The sequence below is a fragment of the Aspergillus costaricaensis genome (assembly GCF_003184835.1).
Source record: "Aspergillus costaricaensis CBS 115574 unplaced genomic scaffold BO79scaffold_52, whole genome shotgun sequence".
In the NCBI taxonomy this organism is placed as follows: Eukaryota; Fungi; Ascomycota; class Eurotiomycetes; order Eurotiales; family Aspergillaceae; genus Aspergillus; species Aspergillus costaricensis.
In genome coordinates, this window is record NW_020291852.1 from 164,481 (window position 1) to 192,363 (window position 27,883).

General features: G+C 39.5%; 9 protein-coding genes and 1 pseudogene across 10 annotated transcripts; 6 read left to right on the top strand and 4 right to left on the bottom strand.

The window, feature by feature from the left end:
• Positions 1-17: 17 nt before the first annotated feature.
• BO79DRAFT_160473 (aldo/keto reductase family protein) lies at positions 18-1,111 on the bottom strand (the record flags this gene model as incomplete). Its single annotated transcript, XM_025678988.1, has 2 exons — positions 18-308; positions 473-1,111. 2 exons carry the CDS (start codon positions 1,109-1,111, stop codon positions 18-20), a joined length of 930 nt encoding a protein of 309 aa, XP_025534470.1.
• A 755-nt stretch (positions 1,112-1,866) lies between these two features.
• Positions 1,867-2,891, bottom strand: BO79DRAFT_260082 (uncharacterized protein; the record flags this gene model as incomplete). Its single annotated transcript, XM_025686391.1, has 3 exons — positions 1,867-2,145; positions 2,207-2,438; positions 2,515-2,891. 3 exons carry the CDS (start codon positions 2,889-2,891, stop codon positions 1,867-1,869), a joined length of 888 nt encoding a protein of 295 aa, XP_025534471.1.
• Positions 2,892-4,552: 1,661 nt separating this feature from the next.
• Positions 4,553-5,908, bottom strand: BO79DRAFT_160474 (uncharacterized protein; the record flags this gene model as incomplete). The annotated part of the gene is made up of 1 exon (XM_025678989.1): positions 4,553-5,908. The coding sequence occupies one exon, from the start codon at positions 5,906-5,908 to the stop codon at positions 4,553-4,555; it is 1,356 nt and encodes a 451-aa protein (XP_025534472.1).
• Positions 5,909-7,433: 1,525 nt separating this feature from the next.
• BO79DRAFT_248716 (uncharacterized protein) lies at positions 7,434-8,159 on the top strand (the record flags this gene model as incomplete). The annotated part of the gene is made up of 2 exons (XM_025685731.1): positions 7,434-7,929; positions 8,143-8,159. Exons 1-2 carry the CDS (start codon positions 7,629-7,631, stop codon positions 8,157-8,159), a joined length of 318 nt encoding a protein of 105 aa, XP_025534473.1. The 5' UTR covers positions 7,434-7,628.
• Positions 8,160-8,567: 408 nt separating this feature from the next.
• BO79DRAFT_182700 (pantothenate transporter) lies at positions 8,568-10,222 on the top strand (the record flags this gene model as incomplete). Its single annotated transcript, XM_025680239.1, has 4 exons — positions 8,568-8,971; positions 9,029-9,243; positions 9,292-9,468; positions 9,518-10,222. The coding sequence occupies 4 exons, from the start codon at positions 8,568-8,570 to the stop codon at positions 10,174-10,176; spliced, it is 1,455 nt and encodes a 484-aa protein (XP_025534474.1). The 3' UTR covers positions 10,177-10,222.
• A 783-nt stretch (positions 10,223-11,005) lies between these two features.
• Positions 11,006-11,537, top strand: BO79DRAFT_204430 (uncharacterized protein). Its single transcript, XM_025681785.1, has 2 exons — positions 11,006-11,185; positions 11,257-11,537. The coding sequence occupies exons 1-2, from the start codon at positions 11,071-11,073 to the stop codon at positions 11,415-11,417; spliced, it is 276 nt and encodes a 91-aa protein (XP_025534475.1). The 5' UTR covers positions 11,006-11,070; the 3' UTR covers positions 11,418-11,537.
• An 837-nt stretch (positions 11,538-12,374) lies between these two features.
• BO79DRAFT_t252 lies at positions 12,375-12,506 on the top strand (annotated as a pseudogene). Its single transcript has one exon. The product of its transcript is annotated as a tRNA-OTHER (tRNA).
• Positions 12,507-13,486: 980 nt separating this feature from the next.
• Positions 13,487-15,853, top strand: BO79DRAFT_277606 (glycoside hydrolase; the record flags this gene model as incomplete). Its single annotated transcript, XM_025687829.1, has 9 exons — positions 13,487-13,615; positions 13,675-13,690; positions 13,743-14,241; positions 14,292-14,375; positions 14,436-14,512; positions 14,571-14,603; positions 14,657-14,799; positions 14,844-15,353; positions 15,421-15,853. The coding sequence occupies 9 exons, from the start codon at positions 13,487-13,489 to the stop codon at positions 15,808-15,810; spliced, it is 1,881 nt and encodes a 626-aa protein (XP_025534476.1). The 3' UTR covers positions 15,811-15,853.
• Positions 15,854-17,626: 1,773 nt separating this feature from the next.
• BO79DRAFT_277610 (NAD-dependent succinate-semialdehyde dehydrogenase) lies at positions 17,627-19,174 on the top strand (the record flags this gene model as incomplete). The annotated part of the gene is made up of 2 exons (XM_025687830.1): positions 17,627-18,999; positions 19,048-19,174. The coding sequence occupies 2 exons, from the start codon at positions 17,627-17,629 to the stop codon at positions 19,172-19,174; spliced, it is 1,500 nt and encodes a 499-aa protein (XP_025534477.1).
• A 280-nt stretch (positions 19,175-19,454) lies between these two features.
• Positions 19,455-21,102, bottom strand: BO79DRAFT_233166 (uncharacterized protein; the record flags this gene model as incomplete). Its single annotated transcript, XM_025684272.1, has 3 exons — positions 19,455-20,277; positions 20,369-20,422; positions 20,474-21,102. 3 exons carry the CDS (start codon positions 21,100-21,102, stop codon positions 19,455-19,457), a joined length of 1,506 nt encoding a protein of 501 aa, XP_025534478.1.
• Positions 21,103-27,883: the final 6,781 nt, after the last annotated feature.

The following is a 27,883-nucleotide window of genomic DNA, read 5'->3' on the forward strand; positions in this document are numbered from 1 at the left end:
GATGAACTGACACAGGGTCAACCCCACAACTCAGAGCTCATCCCCACGACCTGTCGCTCCCCTACAACATCAAACGACTTCAGAATCGCATCCAGCTGCTCTTTCTCCTCAGCTGCCAGCGGAACCGTCGTGCAGTTCTCTTCGACACGAGAAGCTGCTGTCGCGCCAGGGATGGGGATGATAGTTCCGTAGGGCCCAGAGTTAGAGTGAGCGCGGATCCAGGCGAGGGCTAACTGGGCGGGAGTGACGCCGCGCTGCCTGGCGAAGTCATTGATTCTGTCCACCAGTTCTAGGTTCTTGGGGAAGTTCTTCACAAAGGTCAGTCAGTACAATCAAACTCATATTCGCTCAAGCACCAGCAGAACAAATGACAAAAGTATAACTTGGAGAAAGGTGATAAACAAACCTCCGGCTGAAACCTCCCAAACCAATGCCTAATATCCCCCTTCGGGATATCCTCTAACTTTTTTACCTGCCCCGTAAGAAACCCATACCCGAGCGGCGCATACGTCAGAATGGGGACATCCAGCTCCTTACAAGCCTCTGTGACTCCATTCTCCAAGATATCCGTACTCCACAACGAAAACTCCACCTCGACCACACTCAACGGGCACATCGCGTGCGCCTTGCGAATGGTATGTGCACCCACCTCCGACAACCCAACCCCACCGATCAATTCTTCGTCCATCAACTCACGCAACGCCCCTAGCGTTTCCTCCACAGGCACGTTCTTATCCATGCGCGCTGGCCCAAAGATATCTATCTTTTTGGAGTCGCCCAGGACATTTCTACACTCATCAAAGCTGGCACGGACGCCTGCGCGTGTGCATGTTGGGGATAAGGTTTCCGGGTCTAAGCAGGCTCGGATGAAGAGAGTCACTTTTTCGGCGTCTTCAGGGTACTTGTCGAAGTAGCGGCGTAGGAGCTGGAGGCCTGCTGTGGGAGGCTGAGGGGGCATGCCGTAGACGGAGGAGGATGACCAGATGGTGGCGCCGTGGGAGATGGCTACTTTCATAGCGCTGAAGGCTTGCTCGTCTGGGGTTGGGCTGGGGCGCCATGTCATGCCTAGGAGGCCGAAGCCGGTGATAGGGAGAGGTTTGGGGAGTGGCATTGTGTGTGGGTGTGTGGATAAGATACTAGGTGTTGTGAGAATTCAGGCTATTGGAGAGAAGTGAGTGTATGAATAAATTGATTATATGTTATTCCATAGAAAAGGTTAGTCAGTAGGTAAATTGGCGAGTGGGCGATATAGCCTCGAGGGCTTCGGAGATCGAGGGCTTACTCCGCACGGCCGTCATCGGACTTAAAGTGGAATTAACTTTACATCCGTTATAGTTTGTGAGCCAAGGAATATGCTTCACCCGAAAAAGCATTTGTTTTGAGGGATGCAGGTCTTCGAGTAGGATGTAAGAACGTCTTACGAGCCTGAAAGGGGGGTATGATACTAGGGGGCAGTTTCATCGGTATCTTGCGGTACCGGAGACGGAGGCTGGGTTGAACTGAGGTGGATGAAAGGGCTTTATGCTTCGGGGTGTGTAATTTATTGGGTGCGATTGTACTTATTTTGGAATAGAATGCTTGTGCCTCGATAGCATCGGTTTTCTGCGGGGATTGGCTATCTTTCTACATCGCGTAAATTGGGGCCGTGCTAAGGTTGAACAGAGTACTCCGATATAGTATCATCATACTCATGCAACATACGCCTATTGCAGGCTATGAACCGTCAGCACCGTCAATAAATTGAAATTGAAAGAAATTTTCCAGACAACTAGCGGCTTTGTCCCGCAAACTGTGGATGGATTAAAGTGAAACAGCAACACAAAACGTTGAGTGCAATGATTTCCTCGAAACGGTCAAATAAAAATGTTACTTATCGGGCGAATCGTCCATATTCATAGCTTCTTGCTCCTCCTTCCAGTCCTCCACCTGCTCCATTACAGCAGTGCTTAGTTTCTTTCCCCTAATATTGACGGCTTTGAGGTCTCCGCACGGAATAGGATACGCCCACCGAGCAAGAAGAGTATACGTTTGATGATTAGTTTCTTTAAGATCGTAGATATGAGTCTTGGAAAAATGGAGATCTTCCCCATCGAAATATACCTGTAAGATACGGACTTTTGATGGGAAGATCGAAGTAATGAGAACCTATGACAAGTTACCCAATAAGTGACTGTCGCAATAGGCTAAACTCATTTGAACCACTTACTGGAAAGATGGTTTGATCTTTGTAGCACTTGTACGTCAGTTTGTGCATCATGTATGTCAAAGCGCTAAGGACCTCACTCCGCATGAGAAGTTCCTCTGGCTCCGTGTACTGCAAGACCCTGAGAGTACAATGTGTTTTCTCCGGATTTTTCTGTGCATCGGCTTCCTTGACGACATACCAGTGGTAGACATCGTGGAAGTCCTCTCCAACCTGCACGTTGTCCCCGAAGAACCTAGTACCGGACACAACAGTGCTTCAGTCAGGACGTATCCTTCAAACTCAGAATGTCTATGTATCTCTCTACTTACTTCCGCTCTGTCCATATTTCCTTAATCGGCGTAAGATAGGCCAGTATTTTGTCCAAATTTCTATGGATGTGATATGTCTCTCTTCGTGGGCTGGGATCAAAGTCAAATAGCTTTGCCTCGTCCCACGGAATGGTGGGGAAGAGGCGCCCTGCGTATGGTATAAAGTACACTTTGTCGCTGGTACCGAAATGGTCCCTAAGGTCATAATATGTAAGCACGATACCGATATGCTCCTGAAATTCTTCACTCAAGCAGCTCAGCGGTAGGTTTGTCACTCTTTCTTTGATTGCCGCCAGTCGTTCCATGATAGCCTGTTTCTTCTCCAGGCACTTGATTAGGTCTTTGTGAGACTTGGCATTGGGACCAACGACCGACATGATGTGTGCTGATCTGACACAGGTACAGCGGTTTGTATGATAGTGATGATAGGGATCTTTTTGGGGTGGTTTGGAAGCGTTCTGGCAAGGCCAAGCCCTGATAGGGAAGAAAAAGCGATTATTATCTGATAGGGAAGCTATTACAAGCCAAAGTGGTAGAACTTACTACAGTGAAAATAGAGCATGATAGTATACACTTATCTCCATGGCATAGGAGGAATTCATGTGAACATGGTTATCTGCATTAGTTAAAAACCCCGACTTTTGAACGGGGACACCCTTCTTTCCAGGAGGATGTAGCCAAATGAAATTAGAAATAAAGAAGCTTGGGCATCTATCGCGGAGGGCTTGATCTGTTTCATTGTCCCGGATCGTGAATACCCGAAACATGTAGGCGATTGTGGAATACAATTCGCGATACTCTCATGAGAGGCGAGATATGTCAGTGTCAAAAGCCTTAACCCCGGAACTCGCCTAATAGGGCAACTATCAGTCTCACTTTGTACCGGAACTTGATTGCTCGTGAGTGACTTGGATCTAATGTTTATAATAAAGCTGTATATAACTGGGTGGATTATATGGGAACAGAAGGAAAAAGGTATTCTGTTGCACCACTAAACTAATGTAGACATAAATGCTGGCTTCGTTCATTGCAATATATCTCGGACTTCGAAGCTCCCATTCGGCAACGGTTTGGCTCTTCTCCTTCTCATTTCTTCCTTGTTTCATGAAATCTATATTGTTATTTGCTTTTTCACCTCAGAGAGACCCACTCCTGTACTGAGCGCTGTCACGGCTGAACCAACCCCGCCATTACTTCAGGAGAATATTTTCTGTAGCTTCGCAAGCGGCTGTGCTTTGATTACCTTCTTCGCCAGAGTGAATAACCCTGGCAAGACTTCCAAAATATTGCATAGCTTTATTTCCAAGCTTTACGAAGTACTCTGCTGAGGAAACCCTCCAATTATGCTGTGAAGTCCTTCCATACCTCCACTTTGCCTCAGGCGACCTACTAAAATTTGGAAAGTATTGCTCACTGATTCTGCACACGCGTACCTTCCAGGCCGATATCAAATCCAATTTTACATTGTAGTTCTCTAAAACACGATGAGCAACCTTAATGAGGCTTCTGATATCGACACCGGAATCACCGAGCTGGGTGGAATTGCGACGGCCGTTCCGCTCGAAACAATTTTTCTCAACTTTTCGAGTAGAAGTATCGCATTTTGTAGTCCAGTGCAGAGTTACCTGTAATTTTCTGGGAAGCTTGACTAGACTTTCTATTGCGATCAATGAATATTCTATGCTTTTCCTATACGTTTAGCCCGGATCGCCCAGTGTTGCTTCGCCGGTGGCCCCGAATCTTGGGTTGTCCGAGATCGAAAATACAACATTGGCCATCCTGACTTACAATCTATGTCTTTGGTCACAACATGGAATTTGGCCTATCTGGAATGGTAAGGAGGAATTCTTTGAAGGGCATGCCCACTCAATCTCAGGTGCTCTACTGGCCATACTTGAATGCGCCGGGTTATAGGAAAGGTGATAGGACGTTGATCAATGTAGAAACAACAATTCTATTGAATCAGGGTTTCTATGGTTTCTATCCTTACTAGATTTGTCGTCTTATGTAGATCAGACACATTTTTGTTTTGAACCAATTAGCGAGGTCTAAGCTGATATCTGGTTTGAACTTGTCGGGGCAATTCAAGACCAATTTGGCATGCTTTGCGTTTCCGCCTTATCCTCCTCTCGACTTTGCCTGTCTCCTCGGCTCTGCTTGTCTCTAGTAAACCGTGTTTCTCCCTGGACCATTTTTCACAAAATTCTTCCCTTTCCCGCACTCTGGGCTTGATAAAGAAGGACAACCGGTACGCAGCCTCGAGCATGCTACCCTCTGGAAAGCAGCCCTGTGGGACAAGGGATCCATCTGGACCTAGGTATTCCCATCGGAACTCATCAGGATCAGAGGCATACCAGATGCCAAGGCAATATAACCGCCATCTATCCCATATCGTCAAACCAATCTCGCGGTGAATTGGTGAATCAATGTAACAGAAGTGGAGCCAACGTGTTGATGGATACAAGTCAATATCCACATAGTAAGAATGAAGTCCGGTCGACCCCCATCTTCTCTTCGCCATTCCGGATCCCTGGCGCCAAATGTCGTTTGGGTCCTTGTCTATAGGAAGAGCTGGAGGGGTCCAGACCGAATATTCGTCCTGCAATTGTGAAGGATCAGGGAGAGGATCCACGTATGCTGGATAGCTACTGAGCAATCTCTTCACCGCTGGAATATCGGTAAAAGACTCTTCTCTCTCACAGAACATACCCCACAGCCATTCATTTACTGAAAGTAGTTCAGACTGCAATGATTCTGACGGATTATTCCAGACGAGGGGTTTCGTCCGCAAGAGTTCGAGATCTTCCTGGGGAAATTTCAGTCGTTCAGCCGCACCCAGCAGGTCAGAGTAGAACTGGAAATGCCACAGCGCGCGATAGACTCGAAACTCTTCAATCCACGAGGGAGGGCCTGCTTCGCGCGGCTCGTATGGTACTTCATCACCACCATATCGCATGTGGCACATCGGTTTAACCCCCCGAATCCTGCTCAGGAACGTGGTCAAACAAGCGCACGCAAGCCGTTGGATGTTAGCTGCGACATGTACCATCTCCCGTAGCGAAGCTTGCGATATGAATGACTTGAAGACCACAGACAACTGATCATAGTCCCCTGACCTGAACTGCTCGAGACTAGTAACTGCTAACGAGGACTGGCGCAGTGCGATACACTTGCAAAACATGCCGTGCAGGTCGTGATGCATCATTGAATTTGCTTTCAACATGGATTTGACTATATGAATGGCTTCACGATTCCCGGGGGTCTCGCCGTCTCCCGCAAAGAGGCTTCGTACCCGCGAAGAGACTTGCAAAAGGCTTTCGAGGGCCACCCAGTCCGCGGCTTCCGTGATGATGATGGATAGAATCTCATATGGAAGCTCATCGAATGGATTCATCTTGGTGTTTGTTGTGGCGATCGGATGGGCGAAGCAGAGTGGAAGATATCCCGGCTTGCAATGGAGAAAGCGCTATCGAACATAACACGTAACCATCGAAGGTAAATCTATTCAGCGAATTCGTGGTCATATTCTTCTATTTAACTCATCTTCTCCTCAGTATCTTAGACTTTATATTCTGGAGTCAAAGCAGAATGTCTTTTGTCCCTTGTTCCTTTGTGGTGTAGTGTTTTTAGTCGAAGTAATTGGTGGACTCCGGCTAGTTGTAAGCTGAGGAGAACTCTAGGTTTGCATAACACCCCTGTTATGCTTTTTTTTATTTTTTCTTATTCTATGGTATTGGAAGTTTAGGCTGTAGATACATTGGTCGTACTACTCATGTAGTCGCATGTACCATCTTAACACACTATTTTGCGCCTATTGCCAGAAAGAAATAGCTTTCTTTTGTATTAGAGGTAGACTGTTACTGCTTCATAATGTTCCTCTACCATAATTCTTTGCTGGATTTCTTGGAGCCCTTTACAAGGAACACCATGAATACAATGATGGATTTAAAAGCAGACAAAGGCTCGCAAAATCGATTGGCTATACAAAGACTTGTGATCTCAGGGACCGTATGTTAAGGACTGACAAAGAGGATCTAACGGGTATCATGAACAACAGATAAGGGACTTGGAGGCCATTTCCGAGGTTTATGCGAATAAGGCTGATATCATGGTAATCTCGTCAGACATAAATGCTTAGACAATTCCTATCGTTTGGGTAATACCTTTCCTACTTCCCCTTTGGTATATGTGACTAGTACAATGGTCTCTTGCATTTCTATATGTCTTCGAAGGCACGAATGAGTACTTCTATTCAAGAACAAGAAATATGCAAAACCAGGTTTCGATACGGTGAACGGCAGATAACAAGCCCAATGGCCCAACAGTACAATATACTTCCATACAAGCGAGTATAGATGATAGTCATAATGAATCTTCATTTAATAGAATTTGCTACAAACATGTCTGCACACGCAGTATAATCGGACTTCCAAAGGTTTAGGTTTATTTGGTTGACAGGCAGTCATCTGACTTCATCCGTTTGCGTTGTCAAACAATTTTATCACGAGATTAGACTCAATATAGTCATCTCTTCTGGCTTTATCAATCAAAGCTATGGCGAAGCTTTGTTGCGATTTGAATGGCTGTAATAACTGAGACACATGATGATATCCGGTACACTTTGCGGGCTTTAACGTTTCGGCGAATAGTCGTTGCCGCAATTGCGGAACATTGCAACGCAATCTATTGCATGATCTATTGGAATGGTATTCCATTCGGATCTCGGATCTTTGGGCGATTTAGGACACGAACTAGGGCTGCTAGATACTTTGCGAAGGGACCCCATTTATTAGTAATGACCACGGAACCAAGAAAGTCGAACCAAGAAGGCAGCTTTTGTCCAGGCCCTGGGTAGGTCCCATCACGAGCTTCTGTCCGTATAGAGTTTACAGTTTTACCAATTGATAACGCTAAAATCAGTGAACTCAAACATCGATCATTCTGAGGTCAGTGGTTGCGAATTGAACCATTTCACAAGGACATACCTATAATTTGCCAATGGAGCCCTCTTTTGCGTTCGGTGAAGTGCTCTTCCTCCACCAACCCTGCGTACCATCTGCCTCCATTTATACCATCACTCGAATGAACCATTAGCCAACCCAACCATCGAAACAATGGTGTATACCGTCACCGTCCTCTATCCCAACGAAGCCGATGCAAAGTACGACCTCGAGTACTATCTTTCGCATCATTTGCCTCTTGTCGATCGACTTTGGAGAAAATATGGATTACATGGCTGGACTGTCGTGAAGTATGGTCCGGGTGTCACTGAAGACCGAATTCCTTACTCCTTCGGATGTGTGCTCTTCTATGAGGACGACAATGCAGCGAAGCAGGCATTCAAAGGCCCTGAAGCTGCCGAGGTACTGGGCGATATCTCAAAGTTCAGTAACAAGCAGCCTTTGTTTTTGTATGGTGAGAGAATTAGCACGGGAGGTTCAGTTGGCCGGTTTTAATATGTTCTGTGTTGGTCATGCGAAGAAGCTAGGGTGCTTCGAATGGGATGGGAGATATGTATGTACCTATACTGAGGGATGTCGATATCGATGGATTGATGCGTAAAGCGACAGCTTTAATGTGTATCAGTCACAGAAGTATTAGGTGCAATGATAACCCATCTGTATCCAGGGATATACCTGTACTGAATGACATTTTTCGTGGCCTTGGAGCCTCAAAGACACTCACTAAAGTCACGCGGGCCGACTGCAGGATTTCTTTTGCCCCTCACCGACGATCACATCATCCTTCTTTTGCTTATCGGCAGGAGATCTCACCATTCACAGGCGGTCTTTCACCATCGCCGAGATCTAGCCTGTTAACTCATCAAGTATCTCTTGTTTCTGCAAGATAAGGCTTCATTCTGGTTTCTGGTGCTTCTGCTGTCGGGGCATTGGGGATATCTCCTAGCTGACGCCTGTGCGATAAGCGGCAGAATATCTGGCACTTTGCAAGTCTCATCGTCTCATAATTACGCTCATGTTAGCATAAGGCATAGCCATACTACTTCCAAGTGATAGTATCGATTCGCCTCAGCTAAATAAGCGCTGGTCAACATGGCCTTCATGACCAGACTTGCGACCTGGCTTTGGGGTCAGGATCCAAAGGATCGGGCTCTGCTTTCCAAGCTGGATGTTACTCTGCTCCCTTATTTTTCCCTTATTTGGTTCCTTTTTGGTGTGACACGGTCTAGCTATTCCTCGGCCTACATCAGCGGTATGCGAGAGGCCCTCGGGTTCGAGGGGAAAGAATACAACTACATGAGCACTGCGTACCTGGTAGTCTATGCTGTCTGCCAAATGCCCGGTACAAGCCTTCTCACAGTGGTGCGACCGAAATATGTCTTTGTTACTGCCAATGTTACTTGGAGTGTCTTGACCTTAATCACATACAAGATGACTCGGGCCTGGCAGGTCATTTTGTTGAATGCGATCGAAGGAGGGTTCTCGGCCATCGCATAGTAAATGCCTAATCTACTTTGCATGTGATTGAGCTGGCCGACACTAACTTTGAATAGCGTTGGTGCACAGTTTATCCTAGCCTCGTGGTACAAAAAGTCTGAGCTCGGAATGCGCGCAGCGGTATTCTGCGTATTCGGCCAATTGGGGACACTGTCCGGTGGCTGGATTCAAGCCGGTCTGTTAGAGACACTGGCGGGTAAAGGTGGCCTGCCTGCATGGAAGTGGATATTCATCATCGTTTCAGTGATGACTATCCCGGTGGCACTCTTCGGTATGGCTCGTCCTTTGTCTCAGTAGGAGAATGCTGACATGTTCGTAGGCTGGGTCTTCATTCCGGACCTTCCAGCACACCGTGCGGCCTGGTATCTCACCAATGAGCAGAAGGAACATGCGGCAACTCGACTGGGTACCATCTCCAAGAAGTCCTGGGATACCACGGTCTTCAAGCGCGTGTTCCTGAGCTGGCAATTTTGGCTCCTACCGTTTGTTTTCATGTGTAGGTCAGGAGAGATTTGTCTTCAAGTCACTGAGCTAATATTAATTAGTGTATTCAGTTTGTGTGCAAATGCTAGGAAACAACGTCATGGCCTACTGGCTAGCCTCACGGGGGTACACGGTCGTCCAGCAAAACACCTATCCTACCGTCATCCATGCAACTGCCGTTGTGGGCATAGTTGTGTATGCAGCGATTTCAGACAAGCTACAATCGCGATGGGAGGTCTCTATCGCCATCGGTCTGACTTTTGTCATCGGCTCGGCTATCCTTGTCTCGACCCCTTCCACGGACGCTGGCTACTTTGTTGCCTTCTACTTACTCGGAACAACATACGCTCCTCAGGCTGTCTGGTATTCTTGGATGGCCGACGTTACAGGCCATGATCTCCAGCTGCGTGCCATCACAACTGGATTCATGAACTCCTTCGACTTTGCTTTTGTGACCTGGTGGCCGTTGGTCTTCTATCCAGTAACCGATGCGCCCAACTTCAGGAAAGGGTATATTGCGAGCTTGGTGACGGGGATGTTAACTCTCCCAGTTATTGGTCTTATCGCTTACCTCGAAAAAAGGGACACCGCTAGAGGAATTATTGGAAGAACACGTGCTACTAGTTTACTCGAAGAAGAGCCGGTTATATCCCGAGGTAATGAGCCGGGAAAGTATGGAAGCACTGCGATAACCGTGCGCAACACTGCGGACGGTGTGTAGTCATTCAACAGATACCAGACACATGGCTTAGTCTATTTAATTCCGCTTCTGTAGTTTGAGAGAAACTGGATGTGCTTGTTTCGTTACTTGGCCAATAACAGACTGAAGATGTTTTCAAGGCTGTGTCAATCCTCAGGGATGATATTTGTCCGTCGTCTAGAATGCACAATGTCACCACCTCGGATGCCATATCCTGTTACATATCTGCATTTGAGAGAGCTTCTAAAGTAGGGCATATGAAAATCTCATGGGCGCGGGGTGACCTCTAGATCGCTCGGGTTTCCGTATTCGGTAAGACATTATGTTCCTGTCTACTTCAACACCAGCCTTACAATAGTCTGCGACCGTGAGATTTAAACTTCCATAACCAAGTCGTCTCCGTGGATGGATATGTAATCCAAGCTAGAGTCCAATGACCCTTCATGTGATGGATATGGCTCAGCATGCTTCCACGCCTCGGACAGTACACCCGTTCAGCCCCGATCACAGTAACCCTAAACATATTATAACCTATTTCTCATAAATGAAACTCACATGCATTTCATAGTAAAAATTGCATGGAGACGTGCCGCTCGTTCCGAGTCGCCAGACAAGGCTTATCTAGTGATCTACATCCCAGTCGATGTTGCTCCAATCAGCCCGTCCATCTCCGCGATGACGTCAAACTAGCTCCAGCCATGCATGCATAGGAAGGAAACTGGAAGTTATCAAATCAGCCCATCTTGGATGCCACGCTTAGCCACGCAATCACCTAATTCGACGTCATTTTATCTCCTGTTTCCTTTATAAGGCTTTCCAGTTTCCTCGAAGGAGAGAAGCATTTTCCTTCCCGATTTTCATCCTCGAGTTAAACACAGACTTCACATCCGGAAATACACTCATCCACCATCAATCATGTCGGGTTTCATCCACAAGGCCGAAGACGCTCTCCATCTTCACCACCACAAGGACAAGGCCGAGCACAAGCACGAAGATGCACATGAGCATCCTCCCACCATCGGTCGTGAAGGTTCGTTTGCCATTTCCTGCTTCTATCATCTAACATCATGCTAGACATTGGGGACTGACACGTAGGACCAGGCCACGAGCACACCCACCGCTCTCACCCCCCTCAGAACAAGCATACGCACCCCCACCCCAACGAGGAGCAGATCGCCCGGGACGATTTCCGCTCTGACAGAGAATATGACCGTGCGTTGAGGTCTCCGCACCATGGGCCGGGAATTGGGTTTGAGGCGTAGGAAGTGAAATTATCATATTTAAGTTTGATGTTCTAATGATCATAACGCCATCTTACTGAATTTGCTCGTTTCATTGCATTTAGTGTAGGAAATCATAATGCTAAGCCTGGGGAAATCCCGATACCCCGCCTCAGGATCGAGTGGCTGCTTCTGGAGGCAGGTAGAGCGAAGCTATACCCCCTTAGGAACATTGTTGTATTTGTGGTGAGACTAGTGATGGCGACTGATTGGATCAGTTTCAATAAAGATTAGTATGCAGTTGGACTACCGAACCTTATTCAATTGAAGTCTCGCCCGTCCCTCGCTGTGTAACAGCCAACCATGTGCATGCATGGGCTTATGGTCATGGCCTAATAGGTGTAACGTTGGATTACCTACTAGCACGGGCAAACTGATCGGGTCAAGCTCAATATTTACAGGGGTGTGCATAAGTTGTCGAACAGTAGCACTTGTTGTCTCTCGCTCTGAAGTTCCGTTCCACAGCGGAGTTCGGAGAATATATAATAGTAAGTACTATAGCAAGTCATGCCCCAGACAGGACGAATTGTTCTACCTGTACCAATATAGACATCAGGTGTTTATTTTTCTTGGCTTGAGACGGGTGAAAATAGTCCTGCGACCTTGCTGGGGAGTTCGCTATAGCCGTATAGAACATAGATGCTCCTTTAAAGACGATGTTTATGTCCACGGTTAGACAGTGGTGGGATCCACTTGGCATTACACTACTCCTACACAGAAATCTCAAAGTACATATAATAGAACTCATAGCTGGAAGATTTCCAGCGCACTATGAAGCAAGCATGGCAATAAAGACCTTTCATATTAGCGAAGTGATGTTGCGTTGGAAATATGTAAATTCAGGAGGGGTTTGGTTATCAGCTTTGGTTTTCACCTAAGCTGATTCGTTTCAGTATCGCCCTACATATAACACTAATTTCTTGCACCAAATATCGAGTCGTCTCGGTGGCGCAATTGGTAAGCTTACCCTTCATCACTACATCACACCCAATCAGTTACTAATTCAGCATTAAAGGTTAGCGCGTACGACTGTTAATCGTGAGGTTGAGAGTTCGATCCTCTCCCGGGACGTTTCTTTTTTCTTTTCTTTTTTTTTTGCCCCATACTTGTTTGTCTCCCACACACAGCAACAGCGGTATTGAGGTCCCAATAATATTGTGGGTCTATTCTTCTACAGCTTCGTAAAGTGGTTTTCCGATATTCGATAAATGCTAAACTAGCAACACCTGCCCACGAACCATGCACTTAATGACATCTCTCTTGCTTGAATATCTGTGCACAGGCCAATTTCCTTCGGAAACTCCGCAGTTAAGAAAGTAGATGACACAATGTACACGAGTACCCTACTCCAAATGGCATAGCGTTCATCTGCCCCTGTGGCAGTCCCTGGATTGACCCCTGAGCGGCCCGGATACGAGGGCTTAGTACGCCTCGCATCCAGGCACCTGCCAGTCATTTTCCTCGACGTTTAGGCACGAAATCATCAATGACATGTTTTCTTACGTTCCTGCCTTGGAATATTTATAAGCAATCTCCTTAAACCCTCTTCAGTGGTCGGAAAAATTCCGCCAAGAACATAGTACTATCGCTTGTCACTAACCCATCGGCGCAGAATGGCCGAGGACGACGACGATAGCCTTGAAACCCCTCATCTGCCCCCCGCATTTCTTCAACCATGCAACAACGTGTACCACATGTTGCCCGCATGATACATAATTCTAGTCTACTTCTGTTCTTCTCTAGCCGCGATTGCCAACATCTTCTGCTGCGTGAGGGGTCGGTGCGATCGAGTGCCTGACGATGCCAACCCCAACGGGGTAATTCTCCTGTGGGCTTATCAGCCTGGGTAAGGTAAATGCAGTGATTTTGCATTTATGGGCCCATGCGTTGCCCAATTCTTTGGCTTAAGAATGTAAGGAACAAGAATAGTTCTGCAGGCTGCATAATAGTACTATTGCTGCCCAAAGTATTTAAAGAATGGCCCCTTCCGGGGAGTTGTAGCTTTCATATCATACCGCAAAGTAGAGTCGCCGACTCAGAAGCATCTAAACATGTATTCGTCTGCTTTGGTCTCGCTGGCCGCGGCATTGCTTGCCGGTCAGACGCTGGCCATTGAACTGACAGTGTCAAAGAGTGGTGGGAATTCGTCGAGTCCCCTTCTTTATGGGGTCATGTTCGAGGTATGGACTCTGATTAGCCCTCATCTCATTACTGCAATTGCTCATATGCTTCAACATAGGATATCAACAACTCTGGTATGCCAGATCAACTGAGCCATATGGAAAATGGCACACTAACCAGTGCTAGGTGATGGTGGTATCCACGGCCAAGTACTCCGCAACAACGGCTTCCAGGGCGACGACCCGGGCCTCACGGCATACAGCGCGGTAGGAAATGTGACTATATCGCAAGACACGGCAAATCCTCTTAGCAGCGCCATTACTTCTACCCTCAAGGTAACCGTTCCATCTGGATCAACTGGCTACGTTGGCTTCGCAAATGAAGGGTACGAGGGTGTTCCCGTTCTGGGGACTGACTACGACAACTACTTTTATATGAAGGGTGACTATTCTGGCACCGTCAATCTCCGACTCGTGGGAAACTCGAGTGGGATCATTTACGCGGATCACAACATCACTGTAGACAGCACCAGCACCAACTTCACCTACTATGAGACTTCTTTCAGCTCGTCTGTGTCTGCAGATGCGCACAATGTGTGGCAGCTACGGTTTGATGCTTCCAAGGTGGCTGGGAGCTCCCTGAACTTTGGCTTGGTGCAGCTGTTTCCTCCTACTTATAACTCACGGTAAGTGTTTCTAACTATTTCATTATAAGCGACAGTCTAACATCGCTCAGGTACAATGGCTTGCGCAATGATGTTGCTAGTTTCCTTGCGGACATCAAGCCGTCTTTCTTGCGGTTCCCTGGAGGCAATAATCTGTAGGACCACACGAATCGGGATTGGATTTGGCGCTGGACTTTGAATTGACTTGTCTTCAGGGAAGGTGCAACACCTAGCGATCGCTGGAAGTGGAACGAGACTATTGGTCCTGTCGTTGATCGCCCAGGACGCGAAGGTACGGAGACCTGTACCTGTCTTCCATAGAGACCGCCGTTGACTTACATCTCGTGCAGGTGACTGGACCTATCCCAACACGGACGCACTTGGTAAGCTCAGCTCGGAACGTTCGAAAGTAAAGCCATACTGACCCAAAGATTAGGTCTCGATGAATACCTTCAATGGTGCGAGGACATGGACATGGAGCCACTCCTTGCTGTATGGAGTGGCCTCTCCCTAGGCGGTGGCATCGTGTCCGGATCAGCCTTGGATCCCTATGTCGACGACATTCTCAATGAGCTCGAAGTATGCCACCCCACAAAATATGCCTCGAGCCCTTTTAACACTAGCAGTACGTCCTCGGCTCCGCAGACACAACCTACGGCGCCCTGCGTGCCAAGAACGGCCGCACCGAGCCCTGGGACGTCAAGTACCTCGAGGTCGGCAACGAAGACAATCTCAACAGTGGCTGCAGTACCTACGCAAACCGCTTCACTTTGATTTACGATGCTGTTCATGCCGCATACCCTAATCTGACTATTGTCGCCTCCACAACTGATACTTCCTGCCTCCCCTCCACCATCCCCGACGGCGTCATCACTGACATTCATCACTACCTTACCCCCGACGAGTTCATCGATCTCTTCGACGAATGGGACAACTGGTCACGCGACTGGCCCATTCTCGTCGGCGAATACGCCAGTACGACCGGCAACGACGGCAGCACCACCTACTGGTCGTACATGCAGGGATCCTGCAGTGAAGCCGTCTACATGATCGGCATGGAACGCAACAGCGACATTGTCAAGATGGCTAGTTTTGCACCCTTGTTGGAGCATTTCGATATGGCCGAGTGGTCGGTGAGTGCTTACTTTTCCATAACATACAGCTCCCAATAATTATCACAAAATACTAACACCGCAACAGCCCGATCTCTTCGGCCTGGATTCCAGTCCAGACTCCATAACCGGTTCCACATCGTACTATGTCCAGAAGATGTTCTCGACAAACCGTGGCTCCACCGTCCTCCCTGTCAACACGACCGCCGACTTTGATCCGCTTTACTGGGTCGCATCCGTGTCTGACGAGGGCACGTACTACGTCAAACTGGCGAACTACGGGTCGTCTTCACAGAATGTAACCGTGAACATTGAGGGAACTACATCTGGTCAGCTCCAGCTGCTCTCCGGTGGAGAGACAGTGAGCAATTATCCTCATGATGTGTCGATTACGACGCAGACTTCTACCGTGTCTGGCAGCGGAAGCTTCACTGTTGATTTGCCGGCGTGGGCAGTTGCGGTATTGGCTGTATCTTAAAGGTTCTGACGATTATAATTGATATCGATCGGCTAAATTATGGATTTTATACACGTTGAGTGTTTTTCACCTGGTCTACTTTAGTCTCTCTGAATAAGATAAAACATATAAAAAGACAGGTAGATAAATAGGACAATTGTCTTTGATAGGGAGAAAAAAAAAGTAGAATCCCGCTAAACACATGCGATGCGCTCCAAGCCCAAATTCCAGCTAAATATTCCCATATAAAAATAACAACCCGAGTAAGCTCACACAATCTCACTGCCTAACGCTGTATGCAAATTATTCATATTACTTCCTGGACTCGTCATATGCAATATTCGGAAGCGTCCCTGACTTCTGCTGCGACTGCGGCTGCTGCAAATGTAAGATAGGGCATGCACTGAAAAGCTTTAGAAACAGGCAGGCATGATGATAGACAAAGGATGTCTCACAAAAGCAGGTTGAAGGGATATGTCAGAGCCACGGCGATTCGACCGCATCTTTGCGGTTGTCAAGGCGGGTGGAACGAAGGGTACAACGACTGCGAAGGTGATTGCAGCGGATGCTATGATTCGGGTTACTCGTGTGCTTGGCATATCTGAATTAATGTTGGATTTTAAGTGAACAAAATTTGACTGCGATAGTAGGCGGCTGCACATTGTGTATGTGTTGTTGTATTTATTTTACAGATATGGCTTTCTCTTCATAATCTACATTTCATGTTATATTGACTGTTTTCACCTAGACGTAAATCACCTATTGAAACCAACCCAGATGAGCGATACCTTTGAGCTCTGCATATATCGGGAGCATCGGGACAGACTCGTGAGGGTTGACTATCCACCCGATCCTCAAGGCTTGATCCGAGGGTTTCCCCAGCTTCGGCTTCTCATCCGAGATAAGTCTTACCCCTCCTCTAGAGCGTCGGGTTCGTGTCGAGCTGCGCGGATCAGGTAACTTCACTCGTAAAGAAACGCATACACATGGGAAAGGTCAAAGCCGTGTTTAATGTCTTGTGATGATCGGCAGTGTAGTTCAAACATTGACTCTGAGTAGTATTTTTAGGTTGGGTTGATGCCAAGTATGCTGTTCTGTGTTGAGGTAGCGGAGCCGTTGCCTCTTAATTTGATAAAATTGAGAATATAACTCAGGTGTATTTAGGGTGGATAGGCTATCCTCTACAGTGGAATTATAACATATTCCATATTCACTTTTCTCAAGACAAGCATACTAATGAAAGGCACTGTTGAGAAATAATTATTTATAAGAACAAACCAAGTAATGACATGTACTATGCGCGCTTTACCTACAAGTTCCCAGCTCTCTAGTCACAAAACCCTAGTAGTAATTAAATCGGTGTATTCCTCTTCCTAGGATCATTTCTCACTCAATCGAGAATGCATTTCCGCACGATTGAAAGGTTTAGCTTGCCGAATGAAACAGGCAAGTGACGTATTAGGTCACGACCTGCAGTTAACCCCTCACAATATCATCTTTTTTGGTAAGAGTAGGAAATAGTTACTGAAAAGGTCCAGGAAATTGAAAACCTGTCCATCATTGGATATTATGGGCTCGGGAAGATCGGTACTCACCCGAGGGGTGCGTTGACCCGAGAATCCGTGCCCGAGCGGGGATAACATATGGGGCAGCTATATTCTACATACTTGAACCAGTGTTCCCAGTGAATGAGAGACGAATTCAATTCCTCAGATATACGCAAAGGGCTATTCAGGAAATTTATTCTCGCGTCGACTCTTTCGGCGCTTTCATCTTCTGCCTGAGCATTATACCCAAGACCTTCAGTCCTCCTGCATAGAAACGAACGACCTTGAAAATGGCCCCCGCATTCGCATCGAGCTTAAAAGACCCCAGCCTCTTTGTCGAGAAATCATACATTGACGGCCAATGGGTACCATCACAATCAAACAAGACCTTCAACGTTTACAACCCAGCAACTGATGAAATAATCGGAACGTGCCCTGAATCAAACACAGACGATGTCAACGCCGCCATCACAGCCGCTGCCAAAGCGTTCCCTTTATGGCGGTCGCAATCAGGCCGTCAGCGCGGGCGCATTCTGCGTCGCTTGTTCGATCTGATTGTCGAGAATAAGGAGGATATCGGCAGAGTCATCACTGCAGAAAACGGCAAGGCGAAGGGTGATGCCGAAGGAGAAGCACTTTTCTCTGCTGGGTTCTTCGAATGGTTCTCCGAGGAAGCCCCCCGTATCTATGGCGATGTCATTCCTCACAGCAACCCATCGAGCCGTACACAGGTTCTTAAGGAGCCAGTCGGTGTATGTGGCTTGATTACCCCTTGGAATTTTCCCATGGCTATGGGAGCACGTAAGGTTGCTGCTGCGCTGGCTGCAGGATGCACAGTCGTATTGAAGTCGGACGGCCTCACACCTTTTTCGTCCAATGTCTTGGCTGTACTTGCAGAGCGCGCCGGCGTGCCGAAAGGTGTCTTGAACGTTGTTACAGCTTTGGAGAACACTCCCACTCTGGGCTTGGAGCTTTGCCAGTCGGATATTGTCAAGAAGATCTCCTTCACTGGATCCACGCGGGTTGGAAAGCTTCTCATGCAACAATCTAGCAGCACCCTCAAGAAGCTCAGTCTTGAACTTGGTGGAAATGCTCCTTTCATTGTCTTTGATGACGCCGATATCGAGACTGCTGTTACGAGCGCAATGATCAGCAAGTTCAAGGTCACTGGCCAAACCTGCGTGTGTGCGAACCGATTCTTTGTCCAGGAGGGTATCTATGATCGTTTCAGCCAGAGACTCGTCGAGGAGGTGAAGAAGTGTGAGGTTGGCAACGGCCAAGATGTCGCCGTAACACATGGCCCCTTAACCAATGGCGTGGCCAAGACCCAGGAACACATCAAGGATGCAGTTAGCAAGGGTGCAAGTGTACTCCTCGGTGGCAACACGTTGTCTTCTGTCGGAAAGAACTTCCACGAGCTCACCATTCTCGGCAATGTCAACGACTCTATGAACGTGGCCACCGAGGAGACTTTTGGACCTGTTGCTGCGCTCGCCAAGTTCTCAACCGAGGACGAAGTTGTTCGCCGCGCGAACAACTGTGAGGTTGGTCTGGCATCGTATCTAATTACAAGTGACCTGGGTAAGGCACACCGTGTGTCTGAGCAATTGGAGTTCGGTATGGTGGCTATCAATACTGGTGTTATTTCTGATTGGGCTGCTCCGTAAGTTATTCTCATCCTGATCCTGATGATAATTCCGCTGACTTGTAGAAGGTTCGGCGGCGTTAAGCACTCCGGTATGGGCCGTGAGGGCAGCAAGTACGGCATTGACGATTATGTCAACATCAAGATGGTCGTGACCGGTGGTATCAACACTGCGCGCTCGGCAAACCTGTGAATGTCTATGAATATTCGGTCGCAGAATACCCGGGCTGGAAAGGCGAGATAACGGTCTCACATAGACATCATGAAAATGGCAAATGATAGATGATTAAAAGACAGATGGGTGATTGATTTGACCTCGACGAACTAGTAAAAGATCAACCCTAGAGAATTTTTTGTAAGAAATGAAGCATATGACTTCCACATCCTGAACAAAAAGGGTCTCCATTGCTGGCTCTTGCCAATTAATAGTTTCATTCATTGCTTCCTGACTGGTATCAACAGGGTGACTTTGCTCAGCAAGTAGATTTACATCTTCGCTGGCCCTCGGAATCAGAAGATACTTTGCGACCCGTTTCAGAGACCTTATCCCTCGATGCAAGACTTCGATACGCTGTGACCCCCGGATCAGAGCTGGCTTCCGCTACAGTTGGGCTTTTGGAGCTCCGCGACGCCGATACTCGCCGAGCTCGGGGAGATTGCGCATTCCGCTTCTCTTCAACCGGCGCCGGATCGAAAGACCACAAGGACCCCGGATATAACAGGGAATCACTTCCATCAACATACATTTGTGGAAACATGACAAACCATGGAGCTCCTGGTATTAGTCGTTGTTGTCCCACCGCAGTACTACTCGATTGCCCCCGAATCTTGTTCCACTCCATAAATTTGTTGTGCCAATTGGAAGACGCCAAAACCCAATCTGATCCCTGCTTCATCTGGTTCCATATTCGGGCAGCCAGTTCCAGATAGGTAATTAACTCTTCCTTGAACACACTATTACCCTCAGGGCTCAACATCTCTTCTAGCTCTTGAAGGAGCTCAGACGTAACTGATTTTATAATGTCCCTTTGTTGTTCTTCCTCTTCTGCGTGGAAGGTTTTGAAGAGAACGGAGCGAAGTATTGCCTTCTGGCGAGGTTCGTTCTTAGATCTCTGGATTGCATCGCCCATGCACTTGAGCCCTTTCGGTGATGCAATGCACATAGGCTTGAAAACATCCCCAGCAAGTCGATCTGCAATGAGTGACTGGGCAAGGCGGGCACATGGAACAGTATGATACTCGGCGTAAGAGAACAACATCGGTTGGGAAGTGCGAGGAAAATGGTGCTGTCCCTGTCTCTGTGTGAGAGAAACATCTCTTCCCCCAGTAATTCATGCTAGCTCTTCGGCTCACCTGATCGAAGGGTTGCAAAGGGCCCTTGAAGAACCGTTCAGTCAGGTCAAAGAGCTTGTCTTCGAGATTTTTGAAACTTTTGGAGAAACTGCCGGTGAGTGAGCATTTTAATTCCAATTTTGCATCTAGTATCTCTCACAAGTCTTGTTCCAGAGGTACGATGTGGAAATCTCCACGAAGGCCATCTAGTGTCTTCTTGGCATGTCGTAAACGGGAATTTAGGTCGGTATACTTATCCCTTTCGCACTCAAGATCCTCTTCTAATTTGCGTAACTTTCTCTCGTACTTTTCCAAATGTTCCTCCCATTTCCGGTCTTTCTTCTGCGAACTCATCTCAGCCTTAGTGCGTTCTTCTTTTAGTTGAGCTTCCAATTTATGCTCTCTCTCCTTCCACTTCAGAATGCGCTGCTCGAACGACTTCGTCAATTCTTCCTTCGTTATATCATTTTGCTTTTGCTCTTCCTGAGCCTTTTCGACCTTTGCATTGGCATCCTTTAATTGCTGATTGAGTTCTTTGACCTGCCTCTGCAAGTTCTCAACCGTGTCGAAGTGTTCAAGATGCTGAAGTACAGCTGCAGCTGACGCCTTGAGGTCTTTAATAGCATTCAATACGGGCTTGTCGGCTTTGTCAGATTTATCGGCTTTATCGGATTTATCTTTCGATCGCGAGTTCTGGCTGCCCGGGGCCATAATGAGAAGGAGGGAAACAGGTATAAGCGAGACAACACACAAGTAACATATGAGAAAGACTAGGGAATTGAGTTTCATTTTGCTCCGGAACATAAACTGTTATGAGTATTGGCGGGGATATACACCGCTTATTGAGACATGATCAACTTATGCAGGCAAGGGGCAGGCAGACGTTGGACAGGAATGCCCCCCGTGTTTTTTACAGTAAAGAATTGTCTCAGGATGTGATTGACACTATTTGCTTCCCCTCTTTTCTGCTGATAATGGAATTGAGCGTATAGCTCTTGATAAGCTGCAAGGAACAGAAGTGTGAGACACATTTCTATCATTCGGCGTTTCTGAATTCTGGTGCCTACCCCAGCTAATATGGGTGATGAAAGGGCAAAACTAACAGGTTACAGTATACGCGATTAGTCTCGACACCCCGCGCGATACTATATACAAACTGAAGGCAAGAATTTATCACATACTCAATCAAATGCCATTACATATAACTTCCTGTAGTATACTAAACTTAAACCAGAAGCTTCAAGACCGTTGTAGCCGCCTTTTGGGTGTCATAGACTTATTATCCCAGTAACATATTTATTATGCCAGAATCCCCACATCATAAATTTATCTATATACATTTGAGAATGTCTTGATAGAAGAACCTGATAAACTGGAGGTCGACGCGCCAGAAGTCATGTACAATCAATATCGTATGAAGTAAAATGTGTGGTGATGCATTAATAACGTAATCCACAGTTAGGTAGCCCACTACGGTGAGATGGCCCATCTGGTTATCCTATATAAAAGAAGCCTTTTTAAATCTTTTATATCTCAATCACTACAAAGATTGATTAGTTATAACTTCACATATAAATAATATATAATAGAAAAATTGATATGTATTTTTTCCAGAGTTTTTAAAATATTTCTTATATAAGATATATTGATATATCTAGAATTACAGATAAATTACATATACATAGGGGCCCGAAGGGCCGCGTAGTGAGGATAGTAGTATATTTAATAATATTTAATAATAATATATTACTATCATTTACTATTATTATCTATAATTACTTATTCTTATTTACTGTTACTGTATAGTTTAGCAACAGTTATATATAATAATAATTAGTTATTTATATATTATAAAAAGATTATTTACTATTATTCTCAGATAAATTTTATTTTAAATTAATAAATTTTATTTAAACCGGGTAATTACATTCTATTATTATAAAATTATATATTATTTAATAATACTTATTAAATTCTATTAATAAAATAAATAATCTTTTATTTAATATTTTATATATTAATAACATCTGTTATTCACAGTTAGAAAAAATATTATAAAATTAAATAATATATATAAATTATAAATATCCCTGATCTACTGATTATATTATTTATATAATAATATATTCTTATAATTAAAAATCTTGAAAATTATATAAAATTATATTAAAAATAATAAAAAATTAAATTATAATAATTATATAAAATTAATATTTTATAAATAATATATTAAATCCAGTCTATTACTATTAGTTAATAGTTATTTAAAATTATTATATATATTTATTATAAATATCTGTTTAATCTTATTCTGTAATTTTAATAATAATTAATTCTTTAAAAAATAATAATAAAAAAATATTATTATTTAATTTAAATTATTAGATTCTTAATACTGTATTAAAAGAAATAAGAAAATTTATAATTAAAAGTAATACTTTATATTATAATTAAAATATATTAATAAAAATTTATATTTAATAAAGTTTCCAGCAGTGATTGTCTATGAATAATTATAAATAAAAAAATAAGTAATATAATATTAATATAAAAAATTATTATAAAAAATTTTTATAATAATCTTATAAAATGATCAGAGATTTACCAGAAATAGAATTTAATATAATAATAATAAAATAAATTAAATTTATTATATTAAATAGGTACTGAGATAGAATACTTTTTTTAATAAATAAAAAATAATATATTCAGTATATTTTACTCAGAAAAAGAATAATAATAAAATTTAGTAAAATATATTATTAAGATCTGTATATTAATATTAAATTTATTTATAAAAATATATTTCTAGATAAAATATAGATAGGATTTATATAATTTCTAGATTATTTAAAATAAAATTAAATAATTATTCTGCCAGAAATTAGTATGACAGGCTAAGAAGCCAGGAGGACTACATAAGATATAGTAGTTAGTAAAAAAATTGAATTTATTAGAAAAAAAACTATCTAATCTATAGATAGATTAGTCTTTTTTATAAATATTTCTTCTAGAAATTTTTCTTTATAACTCCAGTAAACTTCTTTATTATTCTAGAGATTTTTATTTTTTTTATAAATATTTCTGGGTCAAGATTCAGAATCAGATAGATTAAAATATAGATATTTTAATTTTAGATAACTAATAGGACTTAGTTTTTTTTAATTATTATTTTTTTTATTATAATATAACTAAGCTGATATAAATTTCTTTAAATAAGATAAATAAATAAAATTATACTAATATTTATAGACTTTAATATTATAAAACTCAGTTACTAATTCTTATATAAATTTAATATATTTCTTTTATTTAACTAGAAATATTTTTTTATAATTATATTTTTCTTAAAATATATTTTTTTTATTTATAATTTTTTTAATAATATATTCCTCAGTACCGTCTCCTGTGATAATAATATTTAATTATTAATTAATTATTTTTTAAATAAATAAAAAATTTGTAGTAGCAGGTCAGAGTAAATTAATATAAAATATTAAATAAATTTCTAGTAATATATCTAGTCTGTATATATATATCTTAATTTATTTTAATATTATAAATTTTATATTCTATTAGTCTAATTTTTTGTTAAATTAATTAATTATAATATTTTTTAGATCTAACCAGATTTTATTATTTTTTTTATAATAGAAAACAGGATTTTATTATTAATTAATATATTATTTTTATATTTCTTATATTATTATTATTATTAAATTAATAATATCTCAGATCTTTTAGAGTTTACTAAAAATAGTTTTAGTTTATTCTTAAAGATTTCTGATTTAATTATATTTTAAAAAATCTATTTTAATATTTAAGTTTAAAGACTTTATATAAAAGCTATATTATAAAAAAAAAAAACTTATTTTTATTAATATAAAGTTTTAATTATTTAAAACTAGTTATACCAGGAATAATAATTCTTATTAATTAATTTATTAATAATTTATAAAATATTATAAAAAAATTTTAATAATTATAATTTAATATTTTATCACTTTATCTGTTTTAAAATAATAAATAATAAAAAAATATTATTTAATATCTAGAGTTTTGTACAGGGTTATCTATAATTTATTTATAAATTAAGAATTATAATTTAAAACTATTAATTAGAGTATTCTATAGTAATTATAAAATATTTAAATAAATATATTTATAAAATTTTTTATATCCATGCTCGGGACAGCTTTAATAATAATATTTTTAATTAATTAATTAATAATAATTATAATATTTTTATAATTTTAAGACTCCAGGAAGTCTACTAGAAAGTTAATAATAATATTTTATTAAAATTAATCAGAAATTAGTAGTAATTTTAAGAAATCTTATTTATAATTTTTTTAAATATAATTAACTCTACAGCTGTTATAATTATAATAAAATTAATAAATATTTTTATTTATATTTAGCTAGTAATAATAATAAATAATTATTTTATAAATTTAATTCTATCCAGAATATCTAATAATTATATTATTATAGATTTCTTGGATAATCTAAATTTATAAAAACTTTAAATTAAAAATTTAGACTTACTTTTAAAAAAATAAGTATTAATTTATATCTAGCTGATATTCTGTAATAAAAATTTTTAATTTTAATTATTTAAAAAATTTAAATCTACTTTTAATTATTATTTTATAATATTTTTTTTAGATTTTTATTAATTTATTCTGCTTACTTTTATAGATTATTTAATATTAATTTCTTAGATTTTAAATTAGCAGAAATTTCTTTATTAGAAATTTTATTAATAAATATTATATAAGTAAGTTTTTCTTTAAATATAAAATAAAATAATTAGATTTTTTAATTTATAATATATTTATTTTTTTTTTTAAACATGTTCTGGAACCTTCAAGATAAAGTATTTAATTAAATATTTATTATTTTTAAATAATAATTAATTATGAAATTAAAATAATTTAAAAATTAGATTTAATATATTTATTATTTTATAAACTACTATTAGATCATAAAATATTCTAAATTCTGATAATTACTGAGAATTTTAAAATAAAAAAATATAATAAATTCTAGTTTTTATTTTTATAAAACTCAGATAATTACTAGCAGTTTTTTATTATAAATTTAATAATTATACTCTATAAATAGATTTTTCTTTAAAAAATATATTATTAAATAAAAAATTCTTTAATTATTTTATTAAAATAGTATTTCTTCTATATATTATCTAGAGAAATTAATTTTTATTAATATTTTTTATTTAAAGTTTTAATATACAAAAATAAAGACAGTAATAAAAATTTTTTTAAAAATTTTAAATATTTTTTAGATCTCTGGTATCCAGTTAAATTTAATATTTTTTTTAATAAATTATATTAAAGATTTTAAGTAGATTTTCCAGTCCTTAAAAAATTACTAATAAAAATTAATAAATTCTAGAAAAATTTTAATATTACAGATAATCTTCAGTATTTTTTAATTTTATATAATCTAGATCTTAATAGAATTTATACAGATTTTTTTTTTATTTTAATAATAAATTCTAGATATTTTATAATAGTCATCTTAAATTTATATTTATTAATATTTATTTAAAGACTTATATTTTGTAAGTATTCCAGTATTTATTATATTTAAATATAATATATAATTAAATTTCTATTTATAAAAATAAAAATATTATTAATATAAATAAAACAGAATTAATTAAGAAATTTCTATAAAATCTAGTTAATATATTATTAAAATATATTTAAATAATTAATAAGTTTAAACAGGACTATCAGTTATTTAAATAATTTAAAATAAATATAAAATATAATTTTTTATTTATTTTCTTTTTTAATCTAGATGTGGTAGAAGATCTAAATAATATTTAATTTAATATAATAATAAGTTTTTGAAATATGTTAAAAAGTTTCTTAAATAAATAATAAAAAATATTAATCTTTTATAATTATTTAATTAAATATTCAGTAATTTATATAAAAATATAAATTATTATTAGATTTTAAAATAAATAGCACGGGTGCGGTTACTGGAAAGTTATTAATTTTTATAAATTCTTTTTCTAGAAAATTAATCAGGATTTTTTATAGTATTAAGAATTCTAATTAATTTATTTAATAAAGAAGATTTTAAGAAATTTTCTTTTTTTTTTTTTTAATATTTTTAATTATTTTAATAGCATGGTCTACTCCTGGATAATAAAATAATAAAATATTTATTATTATTTTATTAAAATATTTAAGTACTTATAATAGAAATCTAATAATTTATTTTTTATTTTTATAAAATTTTTTAACTGGTTAAGTTTATAAAGAATTTTATTAATATTTATTAGACTTATTATAAACAGCTTTACTAAATCTTTTTTTTTTTTTAATTTTTTTAAGTATATTATATGTTAGCAGAAATTATAAATAATATTAAAAAATAATTTTATTTTTATTTATATTATACTTCTACTCCTGTGCTCTAAATATTAAGTATAAAATTCTTAATTTAAAATATTATATTCTAGTATTTTATTTATAAAAATTTTAATATAATATTATATTTATATATATGTGGCAGGATATAGAAATATATATATTTTTATAAATTTTTATTTATATTTAATAATATTTTTATTAATTTAATTACACAGGTCTCTTTTTTCTTGAATTCTTTAATATTTTAAAATTTAATAAGAATATACTCTAGTTTATTTTTATTTATAAAATTTTAATTAATTATTTTATAAAATATACAGTTAGTATTAATTAAAATATTTATAAAATAAATTTTATTAATTAATTTTAATATAGAAAAAATATAATAGTTTTTAAATTCTTAAATCTTTTTTTTAAATTTTTTATAATTATAATTAACTGGTGTATGTCTCTTCAGATAATAATTTAAAAAAATTATATTTTTTTTAAAATTAAAGATTATTAAGTAACTAAATTTTTTAATATTTAGTTAGCTTTACTAGCCAGATTATTTTTAAATAAAATTTAGTAAATTTTATTTTTTAAATCTTAAAAATACTATAGTGGTAGATAAAGATATTTAATAATATAATATTTTAAAAATTTATAATATAGATAAAGTTCTATTTTATAATATTTAACTAATATTTTTTTTAATATTTATTAAATTTATTAAGCAGGTTCTATACTTGCAGTTATAGATTTTTAATTTATAATATTATTTATAATTATTTTTTTAAAAATACTATTTATTTAAATATTTAAATATTCTAGTTATTTTTCTAAAAATTAATTTATTTTTATAAATTTATTAGCTATCTATTTAACTTATTAATAAAAGTTTTTAAAATCTGGTTTTTATTTAATATCTATTATTTATTAATAGATATTATTATTTAAAATTTAATATAAAAGATTTTTTTTATTTAAATTTTTTTAATTATATTTTCTGGCTTTAATTAGCAGGCTGTTAATTTTTATTAAAAAATTATTAATTATTTAATTTTTTTATTTAAAAATAGACAGCTTACTGATAACTTTTTTTTATTAAACTAGATTTTTATAAATTAATTTAAAATAATTAATTAAAGCTATAACTGAGAAGAATAAAATCTTAT

Bases quoted from the DNA above. Each gene is read 5' to 3' on its own strand.
- BO79DRAFT_204430 (XM_025681785.1), top strand. From the start codon at position 11,071: ATGTCGGGTTTCATCCACAAGGCCGAAGACGCTCTCCATCTTCACCAC. The intron at 11,186-11,256 runs GTTCGTTTGCCA...ACGTAGGACCAG, and splicing joins TCCCACCATCGGTCGTGAAG to GCCACGAGCACACCCACCGC.